This window comes from Tachysurus fulvidraco, chromosome 5 (genome assembly GCF_022655615.1).
Source record: "Tachysurus fulvidraco isolate hzauxx_2018 chromosome 5, HZAU_PFXX_2.0, whole genome shotgun sequence".
NCBI classification, from domain to species: domain Eukaryota; kingdom Metazoa; phylum Chordata; class Actinopteri; order Siluriformes; family Bagridae; genus Tachysurus; species Tachysurus fulvidraco.
This window is the reverse complement of record NC_062522.1, coordinates 2,546,335-2,563,834: the sequence shown is the minus strand read 5'-3', so window position 1 is coordinate 2,563,834 and position 17,500 is coordinate 2,546,335. Positions and strand designations below refer to the sequence as shown.

The following is a 17,500-nucleotide window of genomic DNA, read 5'->3' as shown; positions in this document are numbered from 1 at the left end:
GTGAAACTCGGTACGAACAGATCGTCACTAGTTAGATGACATAAAACATCTCCAGCCACGTGAGAGAAACTCTTCAAGAATGATCATCAACACGTAGCGCGCTAACGTTAGCAAGAAATCAGCGCCGAGCCTCGGTCCTCGCTTCTTTTACCCTCCTGTACGTTTCAGTCACGAGTCGTCGGTGCTGCTGTTTCTCACCTCCGTAAAGATCCAAACTAATCTTGTTAGAGATGTTTACGGTTAAATATAATCTGGTAGAGTTTCTGCATCTGTCCTGCTTTGCTTTTCTGTTCTTTATTTGTGGGGTTGTAAACACCGCTGCTGGATTTACTGGTGTTGATGAAAGTCTTTGAGCTCGTAGCAGCACAGCGAGACTCAGAGAACTTTCTCCTGGATGGTGGCTCCGCCCTCTTAGCCTCCACTAGCGGTTGGTCCGACTCCGGTTGCGATAAATGACCGTCTCTCGCAGAACGGTTGCAGCAAAACATTCCCAGTGTGGATGTAGGAACCAAAACCAGAATATCTGGTACTTTATTATACTGGATTGGTGTTTGGTGGAAACAGAAGCCAGAGGTTCAGGAGCAGAAACATCTGGCACTTTGAAAAATGAGCAAAGTTCATGTTCTCATTCACAACAAATAATCAGACCACAGAATGCAATAAAGAATTGTGTGTACAATCACACACACACACACACACACACACACACACACACACACACACACACACACACACACACACACACACACACACACACACACACACACACACACACACAGGATTTAAGGTTTCAACACAACGGCAGCAGCCGCTCCAGAGACTGCGATCAACACTGAGCTAATGCAACTCAATAGTGTGTGTGTGTGTGTGTGTGTGTGTGTGTGTGTGTGTGTGTGTGTGTGCAGGATCTAATTTTACCAGCCTAGAAGCTCTTCAGCCTCCACTACACAGCTGTCAAAAAATTAAACACACACCATGTATTCGTATCATTGCACATTTAACTACACAAATGTGAGGTCAGTGTGTGCGAGTGTGTGTGTGTGTGTGTGTGTGTGTGTGGTCACTGATTACTGCCCTGTAGCTCAAATCATGAAGATCAGATCACTTACAATATTATTGTAATAAAAATGACCATATTTTTTTATCCATTTCCTGTTGCATTTAAACACTTAAACATTTATTAAACACAGAGACAGAGATGTGGGACTTCCTGCTTCACCTCTGACTGTCACAAAGCGCTGACGCTGGTACGTAAATGACGGAAAACATGTTGGGTTGCTATGGAAACGATAACCAATCATAAACATAACCGTACGCTTACGTTCTAGAGAACTAATCAACACCTTCTGACCAATCAGAGCTCAGAACTCAGACGTCTTTAACCGACAGGACTATCAGAGAGATGTTTATTGGCTATATGACGATATTAAACCGGAGAAATGTAGAATAATAAAAATATAGAACCAAGATCGATTTTTAACGGCTGTAGAAATGTTTCTCGGCCTCTGGATCGTAACGGTTTATTAGTGAAGTTATTATTTATTACCGAAAGCCGCAGGTTAAATAAACACGCTCACTTTCCAGCTCAATAACACACATGTAGAGTGTAAATAAAGTCCAGTGTTGTGTTTGTGCAAATCTAAATGTTCTCCTGATCAATTAAGCAAACAATCGATCGGTAGCGTTTTATATATATATATATATTATATATATTTACTGAACGTCTGCATGAATATTCATATTAAAGAGAAATCTGTACAGCTGCTCAGTGGAAATGTACTGAAAATAGTGAATACACGTGTAAGCGTTTCTAATCGATTGTGTTTTTGTATTTGTGCAAAATGTCAACACAAACTAACAAATAAGATGTAAATAAACACCAAGGTTTTTGTAGCTGACGAGGAAAAGATTCGATCATTAAAACAGCAGGAGGTTTTAGATCATTAGAATCCGCAGCTCATATTTTAATACTTTAATGTAATTAAAGCGATATTTAAATAAATAAAATTACGCATGCTTAATAATTCTTTTATTCTTGAACACTGTGGAATTATTCTGTGTTCAGATTTTGGTTTCTTGTGTGTGTGTGTGTGTGTGTGTGTGTGTGTGTGTGTGTGTGTGTGTTATTTATTAATAAGTCAATAAGTGTTTTTTGTTTCCCTTTAAATCTAAAAAATCCTCTGTCCTGATTCCTGATGATGATTTGCGTATTTAGAAAGTTGTACTTTATTATGATTAACACATTTATACAGTATATACACATACATTTATACACATTTACATGTGTGTGTGTGTGTGTGTGTGTGTGTGTGTGTGTGTGTGTGTGTGTGTGTGTGTGTGTGTGTATGAGTGTCCTATATGATGTCGCAGCTGCAAATGGCTGCAGGAAGCTGCAGTGCTAACAGGACAAGCGCGCGCGCACACACACACACACACACACACACACACACACACACACACACACACACACACACACACACACACACTTGCTTTCTTACCAGAGTTCTTTTGCATTCCTTTTCACATCAGTGTGTGTGTGCTCTTCTTCCCCGGTTCCCTGACTGTGTTTTTCCTCTTCTGGTTTCCGTGAAGCGTTTATTCTCTCTCGTGCTTTCTTTATGTCCCGCGTGCACATGCATTAATGTAACCTACACACACACACACACACACACACACACACACACACACACACACACACACACACAATGTGAAAGTTACTCGTGTTTAAGATAATAAAGTTATTATAGTATTCCGCGTGTCAGGTATTTTTAAAAAAGCGCAATCAGAGCGGCGCGCGCGCTCGGCAGGGATTAGTGTTGTTATTGTTATTAATTATGCCGCTTCTTTAACATTCGCACACGCAGCGCTTTTACACACGTCTTGATCTTCACGTCTCGCTGCTCCACTTTAATCCAGTTCAGTTCCGTACCGTGCAACTTTCTCTTTATCCCGTTTTCCCTCGCGGGCGCGCGTTGCTCTCTCCGGTGCCCTGGAACTTTTCTGGGCTTTTTTTTTCGTAAACGTGTGTGTGTGCGTGTTTATCTCATTCCTATGGCGAGAAGTTGGCGCCAGCACTAGCACACACCGAGGCGTGGAGGAGAAGAACGCGGATACGCATCAGAAAGCATTCTTTTCTTTTCCTTTTCTTGTCGTATCCATGAGCCGTAAACGAAACCAGATCGCGCGCTGCCTTCTGGAGCGTGTGACAAAAACCACACACACACTCAAACTTTGAACCCTCGTCAAAAAAAAAAAAAAAAAAAAATCGCACACACACGTCGAACTTGGACCCCAACAGAAAAGGGGGCTCGGTTGTAAAGATGCCCCGCCTCAGATCCTCCGCGCACTGACCGGCCCGAGTGCGCGCTCCTGGGACACCGTTATTTTTACTGGCTTTATGTTTTTATGGGCGACGCCACGCGCACTGTTCGCTCACGTTCCAACGTTTGGGACGACACCCACCCACCCACTGACACACACACACACACACACACACACGCACACACACGCGCGCGTAAGGGGTGTGTCGTGACGTCACACACCGAAGAGGTAAACAACTCTCTCTGTCCGCGTGAGAATCCGAAAAATAAATCATTTAAAATAAACAACGAATAAAACAAACACGCGTCATTTTGCATTACGGGAAAAATCCCCAGGTTTCTGCTTTATGTTTCAGTGTAATAAATATAAATATAAGCAGGTTTAATAAACATGTGGAAGTCACGGGATGCACAGTTGCCAGATCCGACGATTTCACTCGCGGTCAATTTATATTACATTATATTTATCAGGTTAGAATTTACATCCAGGATCACTGGCGCTGCCATGGAAACCACAGCATCTAACAACAACAACAATGATAATAATAATAATAATAATAATAATAATAATAATAATAATAATAACAATAATAATAACAATACAAATAATAATAATAATAATAATAATAATAATAATAATAATATACAGCCCTGTAACATTAACATGGCCTCTTATATCATCATCAGTCATTAAAAACCTTAATGACATTTTGCTCCAAACTAAAGACAAACATGTTTTTTTCCCTCAAGCAGCAGATCCAACAACATAAGGAGGAAAATAGTTCAGAGAAAATCAAGAGTTTTGACGTCCCTGACTTCTAAATTCCCCACAATGGGGAGATTTCTCTGTTACAGCAGCAAAGAGAAAGTGTATATAAGAGAAATGCAAATATATATTTTAAAAAAAGACATAATATAATAATACAGTATAAACACAACACAATGTATAAATACAAAGAAGAAAACAGAGACCAGGAGTAAGTAGTTACACTAACAGACATATTGCACACAGGTAATGTTGCACGTTTTTCTAAATTTCTGTCATTCCTCTTAAACCACAGTAAAATGTACCAACAATTACATTTTTGTTTACTAAGCAAAGCCCAATTTTCACCTCTAACATATTTAAAATATGTTAATCAAAATATCCCACAACAGACTCATTAAACACATCCAAACTCTTGAGTGAAATAATAAATCTGCTATTTAATGTTTATTTGTTATTGATTAAACACATGGTTGCCAGATCTGCGTCACCAAAACAGGCTATAAAACCTCTACACACTGCATTTTAGCTTTAACATCATTCTCTTATATCTAATATATATCAAGTATGGAATAAAGTGTGTGTATGTGTGTGTGTGTGTGTGTGTGTGTGTGTGTGTGTGTGTGTGTGTGTGTGTGTGTGTGTGTGATATGATGCCTGTGACATACTGTAACGTTACAGCTGAGAGGTTAGTTGCATTTTGTGCTTTTTAATCTAACACAGATCTGGCAACCATAAGGAGATGTTTTGAGTGTGTGCTGATGTAGGTCAGTGCACCTATGGGCTTCTCTCTCTCATGGGTGTGTCTATGTCTTGTGCAATAATGCAGTCCTGAAGGTATGTGTCTATTTTGGGGGCCGTGTGTGTGTGTGTGTGTGTGTGTGTGTGTGTGTGTGTGTGTGTGTGTGTGTGTGTGTGTGTGTGTGTTGTGTGTGTTGTTTGTGTGTTGTTTGTGTGTGTCGTGTGTGTGTGTTTGTGTGTGTATGTGTGTGTGTGTTGTGTGTGTGTATGTGGGTGTGTGTGTCTTGTGTGTCTTGTGTGTGTGTGTTGTGTGTGTTGTGTGTGTGTTGGGTGTCTTGTTTGTGTGTTGTTTGTGTGTGTCATGTGTGTGTGTTGTGTGTGTGTGTGTATCTTGTGTGTGTGTTGTGTGTGCATACACCCGCGCTTGAGGCCCATGATATGAATCAGAGAAGAAAATAGTTTACATGCTTCCAAGCATGAATTTAGGTGTGTATATGTGTTTGTGTGTGTTTGTGTGTGTTTGTGTGTGTGTGTTTGTGTGTGTGGTGGTGGTGGTGGTGGTGGTGGTGGTGGTGGTGGTTGGGGGGGTTACGTCAAGGGCAGAGCTGTGCCGTTTGGTGTGAATGTCAGAGCACGAGGTGAAGGAAAGAGGGGAAAAAACAGAAAGAGCTGATGTGTTGGAATGAGAGGAAGAGGCCACGCTGAGGCGTGCAGCGAGCTATGGGTTGGTATTGTGCGTGGGGGGGGAGGGGCGGCGGCTTTCTGTTATCCTGTTTCCATCTGTCCACCACTCACCAGTGTGTGTGTGTGTGTGTGTGTGTGTGTGTGTGTGTGTGTGTGTGTGTGTGTGTGTGTGTGTGTGCTATTGTCTGAGTCGGGCATGGCTGTGTTTATGATCCTGGGACAATTATTTGTTCCCTAAACACATCAAACGCATCACATTAAAGCTGTAAATACTTTAATAACGTGATCATTAATGTGTTCATTGGTGTGTTATTAATGCTTATCTATTAATAATAAAAAACAGGCTAGAAATATTGCAGCGTTCATGCTGCAAGTCGCTCATGTCACATGTAGTCACTGATTTCTTTCTTCGACATGATAATATGAAACTACAATTTGTTATTATTGTTATTATCATAATAACTACAGTTTGTATTTTTTTATCATTACATGTCTGTGAGCTAGCTGTGTGGCTCCGGCTGTCACGTCCTACACATCTCCTGTCATTTTCTAATCATTCGCATGTCAGTGTGTGATCGTTTTAGTGACATCACAAGACGAGGTTCTTACGTAGCTCCGCCCCCAACTAGTTCAGAGTCCAGGCTAAAAATAAAAGGCAATAAGAGTGATTTGTAGACGCTTGCAGCTCTGCGTAAGTTACGTTTTAAAGGTAAATCATTCGACAACACAATAACAGGATTTGGCAACAAAACATTTTGACAAGGAATGAAATTAGAAATGTAAAAAAAAATAACTGCAGGTTTATTAAGTGACTGTATTATAATAATAATAATAATAATAATAATAATAATAATAATAATAATAATAATAATAATAATATTATAATTATTATTAACAACAACAACAACAACACCAATAATAACAACAACAACAACAACAACAATAATAATAATAATAATATTATTAACAAAAACACCAATAACAACAACAACAACAACAACAACAACAATAATAATAATAATATTATTATTATTATTAACAACGACAACACCAATAATAACAAAAACAAAAACAACAACAACAACAACAATAATAATAATAATAATAATAATAATAATAATAATAATATTGGCATAAGAAATAGTTTACAGAATTTTCACGTTAAGCACTGTAATTTCCGTCCATCTGATTTCTTCACAAATCCACTCAGATCTTTACAGTTTTATTAAATCATTTCTATTGATTCTGCTTCAGACGAATTGCCTCATATCAATGTGAGGAGTTTATTTTGCTGTTTGAGCTGAAGATCATGTTTTCTCTTCCTCTGTGGAGCTGAACGTTTACATTGTGTGTGTGTGTGTGTGTGTGTGTGTGTGTGTGTGTGTGTGTGTGTGTGTGTGTGTGTGTGTGTGGTTGGACTACAGTGCTGTGACTCAGCTGTTTCTGTGACCTTTTTTAATTCACCTAATTTAAAAAAAAAAAGGACCAAACGATCATTAGTTGTTAGCAGCGATTTGTTGACGCACAGCAGCCTCCTGAATCACGTTCTTAACATTTTTAATATTTGTTTATAAACCCACAATAATCCCAAACTGTACATTTAAAGCTACAGGAATAAAACCTCACCATAATCATGCTATAACAGGCCCGAACAGAAGTGTAGAACACTGAACACCGGGTAATGTTTCACTGCGATTTCATTACAGCGATAGATATTACAGAAAGCTCTGTTAAGAAGACAAAGATCATTTTAATAAATTTATTTAAAGCTGCAGTCTGTGAAGTCTTCCTTTCTGTGTGCAGTCTGTGCAGGATGTTGTCCGTGTCACGTCCAGCGTCACGAACGACATTCTAGGAAAATCTGGTACGTGTGAAATCGGGGGAAGGGGAATCAGATGGGAAGGAGCTCATTTCTGGGCCAGAAAAAAAATTAAATGAAACCCTGAAACCAAAAAAATAGCCGCATGCACAACAGGTCGAACCACAGCTTTAAAACTATAGGATTATTAATGAACAACAAAATATCACAGATTGAATTTCATTCACTTCATGTTTGTTTGGAATTGGATGCAAATAATGTATTTTTGAGTAAATAAAATGTCGATGTTGAGATCATCAGCAGCCTTTAACCCTGACTTATTTTAAAGCAGCAGTTTTAACTCTTTAACTCTGTAAATACCTTCATTTTAACAGGCTACAGATAAAATCTGGTGGTTTTCAGATTGTTAGCGGTTGCTCAGAATCAGTCACTCATAACACGGCATGCTTTCGAATGCTCTAACATCAGATACCGATACCCACACACACACACACACACACACACACACATAGGTGTGTGACTGATTACGTGATCGGATGTGATAAATCCATCCACATTATATTCGATAGCTTTTTTTGGGTCCAAATCATCTTAAATTTCTGTTTATGGTGAAATGTTTTCACTGTCAAAAGATTTTAATGAAGCAGTTTTATCAAAAAGAGAGAATCATCATCATCATCATCATCATCATCATCATCATTATAATCCAGGCTTACAGGGGTTACAAGTACAGATCACATGACGCATAAAAAATCTGATTTTCTGCTCTTCAATGAAACTGTTCTGTTGTGATTCTGTGCTTGTGAATAAAAACCCTTTTTTCTTTCCTTTCTGTTTTTTTTTCCTCTGTCCATCTCCTCCGTGCATGTCGGACGTGCGTACGTGATGCAACAGGCCGTGAACTCTGCAGAGAACACAAACATCACTCTGGAATGTGCGGGAAAAACACAATGGAATTGCCTCACGGCAGGTCAAAGGTCAAGGCTGTCCAGCCAATCATCACACAGCATAGAAAAGCATGGAGAGGAATGTAAAGAAACTAAACTGACTGGTGCACGTCTCGAACAATTCATGCTTAGAGGTTTTTTAGAATTATTATTATTGGTTTTTTTCATAGCCTGAATTGTGTTGGATTTGTTTACAGCGCCTGAGACTAAAGGCACAGCTGTACACTGAAAAAAGTCCAGGAAAAGAGAAAAGAATGTCGCTTGTGGAGTTTGATTGTTCGTTTGAAGTCTTTGAACAGAAATAGTAAAGAAAACGTCCTTCGTGGTTCATGACTGCAAACACTGAGCAGGTCACATGATCACCCATAAATAAAAAAATAAAAATAAACAAACAAATAAAACAACCATAATTCCTTCTAAAGGCATGGACGATCTAACTTATACTGTATAACATGAAGTAGCTGAGAGTAATGCTGGAGATTACAAACATTATGGATCCATAAATCTATTAAGAGTTAGATTTAATGTTGTTTAATGACAATCAGTATCACAATCAGGTTTATTGGCCAAGTGTGTTGATGTGGACAAACACAAGGAATTCGGTTCCAGCTGTTTGTGACTCTCAAAAGTACAGACATAAATAACACTATACTATACAATACACACATAAATAACACTATACTATACAATACACACATAAATAACACTATACTATACAATACACACATAAATAACACTATACTATACAATACACATAAATAACACTATACTATACAATACACACATAAATAACACTATACTATACAATACACACATAAATAACACTATACTATACAATACACACATAAATAACACTATACTATACAATACACACATAAATAACACTATACAATACAATACACACATAAATAACACTATACTATACAATACACACATAAATAACACTATACTATACAATACACACATAAATAACACTATACTATACAATACACACATAAATAACACTATACTATACAATACACACATAAATAACACTATACTATACAATACACACATAAATAACACTATACTATACAATACACACATAACACTATACTATACAATACACACATAAATAACACTATACTATACAATACACACATAAATAACACTATACTATACAATACACATAAATAACACTATACTATACAATACACACATAAATAACACTATACTATACAATACACACATAAATAACACTATACTATACTATACACACATAACACTATACTATACAATACACACATAAATAACACTATACTATACAATACACACATAAATAACACTATACTATACAATACACACATAAATAACACTATACTATACAATATACACATAAATAACACTATACTATACAATACACACATAAATAACACTATACTATACAATACACACATAAATAACACTATACTATACTATACACACATAACACTATACTATACAATACACACATAAATAACACTATACTATACAATACACACATAAATAACACTATACTATACAATATACACATAAATAACACTATACTATACAATATACACATAAATAACACTATACTATACAATACACACATAAATAACACTATACTATACAATACACACATAAATAACACTATACTATACTATACACACATAACACTATACTATACTATACACACATAAATAACACTATACTATACACACATAAATAACACTATACTATACAATACACACATAAATAACACTATACTATACAATACACACATAAATAACACTATACTATACAATACACACATAAATAACACTATACTGTACAATACACACATAAATAACACTATACTATACAATACACACATAAATAACACTATACTATACAATACACACATAAATAACACTATACTATACAATATACACATAAATAACACTATACTATACAATACACACATAAATAACACTATACTATACAATACACACATAAATAACACTATACTATACTATACACACATAACACTATACTATACAATACACACATAAATAACACTATACTATACAATACACACATAAATAACACTATACTATACAATACACACATAAATAACACTATACTATACAATATACACATAAATAACACTATACTATACAATACACACATAAATAACACTATACTATACTATACACACATAACACTATACTATACAATACACACATAAATAACACTATACTATACAATACACACATAAATAACACTACACTATACAATATACATAAATAACACTATACTATACAATACACACATAAATAACACTATACTATACTATACACACATAAATAACACTATACTATACAATACACACATAAATAACACTATACTATACAATACACATAAATAACACTATACTATACAATACACACATAAATAACACTATACTATACAATACACACATTAATAACACTATACTATACAATACACACATAAATAACACTATACTATACAATACACACATAAATAACACTATACTATACAATACACACATAAATAACACTATACTATACAATACACACATAAATAACACTATACTATACTATACACACATAAATAACACTATACTATACACACATAAATAACACTATACTATACAATACACACATAAATAACACTATACTATACAATACACACATAACACTATACTATACAATACACACATAAATAACACTATACTATACAATACACACATAAATAACACTATACTATACAATACACACATAAATAACACTATACTATACAATACACACATAAATAACACTATACTATACTATACACACATAAATAACACTATACTATACACACATAAATAACACTATACTATACAATACACACATAAATAACACTATACTATACAATACACACATAACACTATACTATACAATATACACATAAATAACACTATACTATACAATACACACATAACACTATACTATACAATACACACATAAATAACACTATACTATACAATACACACATAAATAACACTATACTATACAATACACACATAAATAACACTATACTATACAATACACACATAAATAACACTATACTATACTATACACACATAAATAACACTATACTATACAATACACATAAATAACACTATACTATACAATACACACATAAATAACACTATACTATACAATACACATAAATAACACTATACTATACAATACACACATAAATAACACTATACTATACAATACACACATAAATAACACTATACTATACTATACACACATAAATAACACTATACTATACAATACACTATACTACATAACCACTAAATACCTATACATACAATACACACATAACACTATACTATACAATACACACATAAATAACACTATACTATACTATACACACATAAATAACACTATACTATACTATACACACATAAATAACACTATACTATACACACATAAATAACACTATACTATACAATACACACATAAATAACACTATACTATACAATACACACATAACACTATACTATACAATATACACATAAATAACACTATACTATACAATACACACATAACACTATACTATACAATACACACATAAATACACTACTATACAATACACACATAAATAACACTATACTATACAATACACACATAAATAACACTATACTATACTATACACACATAAATAACACTATACTATACACACATAAATAACACTATACTATACAATACACACATAAATAACACTATACTATACAATACACACATAACACTATACTATACAATACACACATAAATAACACTATACTATACAATACACACATAAATAACACTATACTATACAATACACACATAACACTATACTATACAATACACACATAAATAACACTATACTATACACACATAAATAACACTATACTATACAATACACACATAAATAACACTATACTATACAATACACACATAACACTATACTATACTATACACACATAAATAACACTATACTATACACACATAAATAACACTATACTATACAATACACACATAAATAACACTACACTATACAATACACATAAATAACACTATACTATACTATACACACATAAATAACACTATACTATACACACATAAATAACACTATACTATACAATACACACATAAATAACACTATACTATACAATACACACATAAATAACACTATACTATACAATACACACAAATAACACTATACAATACACATAAATAACACTATACTATACAATACACACATAAATAACACTATACTATACAATACACACAAATAACACTATACTATACACACATAAATAACACTATACTATACAATACACACATAAATAACACTATACTATACAATACACACATAACACTATACTATACAATACACATAAATAACACTATACTATACAATACACACAAATAACACTATACTATACAATACACACATAAATAACACTATACTATACAATACACACATAAATAACACTATACTATACTATACACACATAAATAACACTATACTATACACACATAAATAACACTATACTATACAATACACACATAAATAACACTATACTATACAATACACACATAAATAACACTATACTATACAATACACACATAAATAACACTATACTATACAATACACACATAAATAACACTATACTATACTATACACACATAAATAACACTATACTATACACACATAAATAACACTATACTATACAATACACACATAAATAACACTATACTATACAATACACACATAACACTATACTATACAATACACACATAAATAACACTATACTATACAATACACACATAAATAACACTATACTATACAATACACACATAACACTATACTATACAATACACACATAAATAACACTATACTATACACACATAAATAACACTATACTATACAATACACACATAAATAACACTATACTATACAATACACACATAACACTATACTATACAATACACATAAATAACACTATACTATACAATACACACAAATAACACTATACTATACAATACACACATAAATAACACTATACTATACAATACACACATAAATAACACTATACTATACTATACACACATAAATAACACTATACTATACACACATAAATAACACTATACTATACAATACACACATAAATAACACTATACTATACTATACACACATAAATAACACTATACTATACACACATAAATAACACTATACTATACAATACACATAAATAACACTATACTATACAATACACACATAACACTATACTATACAATACACATAAATAACACTATACTATACAATACACACATAAATAACACTATACTATACAATACACACATAAATAACACTATACTATACAATACACACATAAATAACAGATCAGTTCTGTACATAAAGTGTGAGAGTGTAAATAACAATATAGTGTAATATTATACTTTAGTACAATATACAGCAGTAGTGTGTGTAATATATACAGATGATGTAATGACTGACAGTCATGATAATGCAGCACTTATAGATATGAAGCAGTGAATATAATTATAGTGAGTTGTTAATCAGGGTGATTGGTGTCTGTCAGTTGTAGTAAGCTGTGTATCGCCTGAGAGAAGAGGAGCTGTAAGAGATTGTGGCCAAGGTGTGAAAGGTCAGTGTTCCTGTTGTCACTTCTCTTACAGCAGGTGTAAAGACCGGTCTCTCACCAGCCTCTCTTTATTCTCTCTCAATACAATTACTAATAAAACACAAACCAGGAGCCTTTACTGCTTTAACTCTGTTACTGAGACTCCTGTCAATGATGTATCGTTCAGTAAAGAATCGATTCGAGGAGTCACATATCAGAGGAGTCACATATGATGTTGATTGTGATGCTGTTAATCGCACAGTGTAACGATGATCATTTTATTAGCGTTTGATTAGTGGTACAAAACAACACAGATTATTTGTAAGAATAATAGACGTTATTAAATTAGTGAAGACAATTGCGGATCTATTTAGTGAGTCAAATCAGATCATAAAATAAGAGTCGACTCTTTCAGCTACCAAACGTTGTTTTTTTTTTTATAATTTATTTTTTAAGCATTAATCGTCCTTTTATGCAGAACTGTTCATCAAATTGTTTACTGAAATCTTCTCGAAATTATAAATGACAAAATAACCAGAAATAAAGACTACAACGCGAGAGAGTCTGAATTAAATACATATTAACGTAAATTACCTAGTGAGAAATATGCAAAAAAATAAAGAAATGAAAACTTTTAACAACATAAATATAAAAGCGAGTTAGAATTGTTTTTTTTAATCGCCGTATAGAGCTGAATGTCTCTATAGACTTGAATAGACTTCCGCTTCGATCTCACCCTTTCAAAATGGCGACCATATTGACGTAATGGGGTCGATAGCAGCTGAACATGAGCAGCAGCTCCCTCTTGCGGTTATTCTATGAAACGTCTTGTTACCTGTCAAATGCTACTAACTCGCCATAACGTGTTGTTATAATGCTATAGTTGTAAATGATCATTTGAGAAACATAACGTATTACCTAAATTATTATTGCACCACAATAAAAGTGCCGTAAATTAGAAAAAAGGTTTAACGTGTTTTAAGAGGACTAACATCGCTACATGGTTAAGTTTTGTTATTTAAGCCCTATTATTTATTATCATGATCTATGTGTTATAACCGATCCTTGAAGACATATTTCACAGTCGGCATATCTATTTATAAAATCAAAAAGTTATACATCGCTAATGAGGTTTATATAGAACACTTCCGGCATCTCCTGCACGCGCACGGTCCCATGGTGTAATGGTTAGCACTCTGGACTTTGAATCCAGCGATCCGAGTTCAAATCTCGGTGGGACCTCGTCCTTTTTTCCTCCTTTCTACAGAAATATTTATTCTGCTATGAAGAAAATAAATAAATTCATTTTTCCCCCAGTGTTATTTGTTACTTTAATTCAATTCAGTTCAATTTTATTTATATAGCGCTTTTAACAACTGACATTGTCTCTTTGCAGCTTTACAGAACTTAAACATAGAACAAAGGGTCATTATAAAGAATAATGTAAATATTAATATAATACAAAAGTTCAAGATATAATAATAATAATAATAATATTAGATTTATATTTAAATGTGTTACTTGTATTATATTGAAAAAAATCGAACCTAAACAAAATACCAAGTGTTTAACATTCTGTTCTTCATGAATCTAATAGAACATAAAATAAATAAAAAAGACAAATAATGACAGAAATAAGAACTTTATTTAATGCAAATAAAAATGGATGTTATAAATTTTGGTGGTTAAAATCTGTAATGTGTTTAATGGACAACGAGGCCAAGAATTAAACAGTTAAAGAATAAAACATTTAAATTTCATTTTATTAAACACTGTAAATGTTTTAACATACATTAAAATCGTGCTATATATCTGTCAGATGTATAAATACAAAGCTGTGAGATATTGCAGTGTTTACGGGACACATTGAAGAAAATACTGTGTGTGTGTGTGTGTGTGTGTGTGTGTGTGTGTGTGTGTGTGTGTGTGTGTGTGTGTGTGTGTGTGTGTGTGAGTGAATGTATATTGTGAAGAAATAAACATTCAGCGTTGTGTTGTTTTAGTAAAACAATCAACAATTTCCATATAACTGAACCTCCTTATTATGTTTTAATTCTCTCATACAGTAATATTTAATGTAAAAAATTCTTTTATTCAAATATTTTTATTTAAGGGGAAGTCGTGGCCTGATGCTTAGAGAGCCTGACTCCTAACCCTAATGTTGTGGGTTCGAGTCTCGGGCTGGCAACGACTGAGGTGCCCTTGAGCAAGGCACCGAACCCCCCAACTGCTCCCCGGGCGACGCAGCATAAATGGCTGCCCACTGCTCCAGGTGTTTGTTCACGGTGTGTGTGTTCACTGTTGTGTGTGTGTGTGTTCACTGCTGTGTGTGTGTGTGTTCACTGCTGTGTGTGTTCACTGCTGTGTGTGTGCACTTTGGATGGGTTAAATGCAGAGAACAAATTCTGAGTCTGGGTCACCGTACTTAGCCGTATGTCACGTCACTAATATCCAGAGGTGGGAAGTAACGCACTAAAAATACTTCGTTACTGTACTTAAGTACATTTTTCTGGTATCAGTACTTTACTCCACTATTTATTTTTCGGACAACTTTTGACTTTTACTCATTACATTTTTACACAAATATCTGTACTTTTTACTTCTTATATTTTCCAAACAGACTCATTACTTTTAGTATTATTCCTTCTCATTGGGCGCTGTTTCCAGCCTATCATCCTATCATTGTGCGGCTTTTTCCCCATGTGACTGGTGCACTGTATTATTTACTGGCTATCAGACATAGACTAAGGATAGCGGAGCTAACAATGAGCAGCGCCTACAAAAGGAATGGCTAATGTTCATTCAGAGGGAGTCACCGATGTTAAAATAACTAACAACGCGTGTGTTGTAGTGTTTCACACGTGCGTCTTCAGCTGTCTGCTTTATTAGAACGGAGACGCACAGGTACGCGCAGCGTGCACGCGCAGTCAGAGCTGGAGGCGTTTATCTATAACGTTAATCGGCGGAAAGACGCAAAGACGGCAACCAAAAGCAGTGAAATGTCACTATTCTTATTACCAGAGTTGTCATATAATATATAATATAGAACTCTTCTTGTTTTAAATTCTCACTGAGGGCTAAAACCCCCTAAAGATGAAACCCTAGAACTGCCCCTGGGGTCAACCCAAAAAACACAAAGTGCTTAATTTAATGAACATTAATTTTGTCATTTGTAAAACATCACAATAATTTTGAGTTGTTTTCAAGGACAGAGCTGGAATCTCCCTACAGTTTGGGATATGGCCTTGGTGATACACTTGGTATACATTATATTTCCAAAAGTATTGGGTCACCTGACCTTTCCTGCTATATGTGGTTGTTTTCTGATCTCATCCCTACTGAACACCTTTGGGATGAATGTGAACACTGACTCCACCCTACATCACCTACATCAGTGCCTGCCTTTCATAACACTCTTGTGGCTGATGAACACAAATATCCATCAGCACTCCAAAATTATATATATATACATACATACATACATACACACACACACACACACACACACACACACACACACACACACACACACAC

General features: G+C 34.1%; 1 protein-coding gene, 1 long non-coding RNA gene and 1 other non-coding gene across 4 annotated transcripts in view; 2 read left to right on the top strand and 1 right to left on the bottom strand.

Annotated features, from left to right (window-relative positions):
- vdrb (vitamin D receptor b) overlaps positions 1-3,486 on the bottom strand; it is a 24,949-nt gene extending 21,463 nt beyond the window's left edge. Inside the window, exons 1-2 of one of the 2 annotated variants that reach the window (XM_027174085.2) lie at positions 2,878-3,486; positions 2,499-2,648 (exon numbers count right to left, since the gene is read on the bottom strand). In XM_027174085.2, the coding sequence (XP_027029886.1) occupies positions 2,499-2,514 (16 nt within the window). In that variant the 5' untranslated portion in view covers positions 2,515-2,648; positions 2,878-3,486. The remainder of the gene's footprint in view (positions 1-2,498; positions 2,649-2,877) is intronic. The other variant, XM_027174086.2, reaches the window with a different exon arrangement.
- Positions 3,487-4,753: 1,267 nt separating this feature from the next.
- On the top strand, positions 4,754-8,676 carry LOC113660540. Its single transcript, XR_003444825.2, has 3 exons — positions 4,754-4,923; positions 7,315-7,375; positions 8,225-8,676. It is a non-coding gene; the product is annotated as an uncharacterized LOC113660540 (long non-coding RNA).
- Positions 8,677-15,136: 6,460 nt separating this feature from the next.
- Positions 15,137-15,208, top strand: trnaq-uug. The gene has a single exon. It is a non-coding gene; the product is annotated as a tRNA-Gln (tRNA).
- Positions 15,209-17,500: the final 2,292 nt, after the last annotated feature.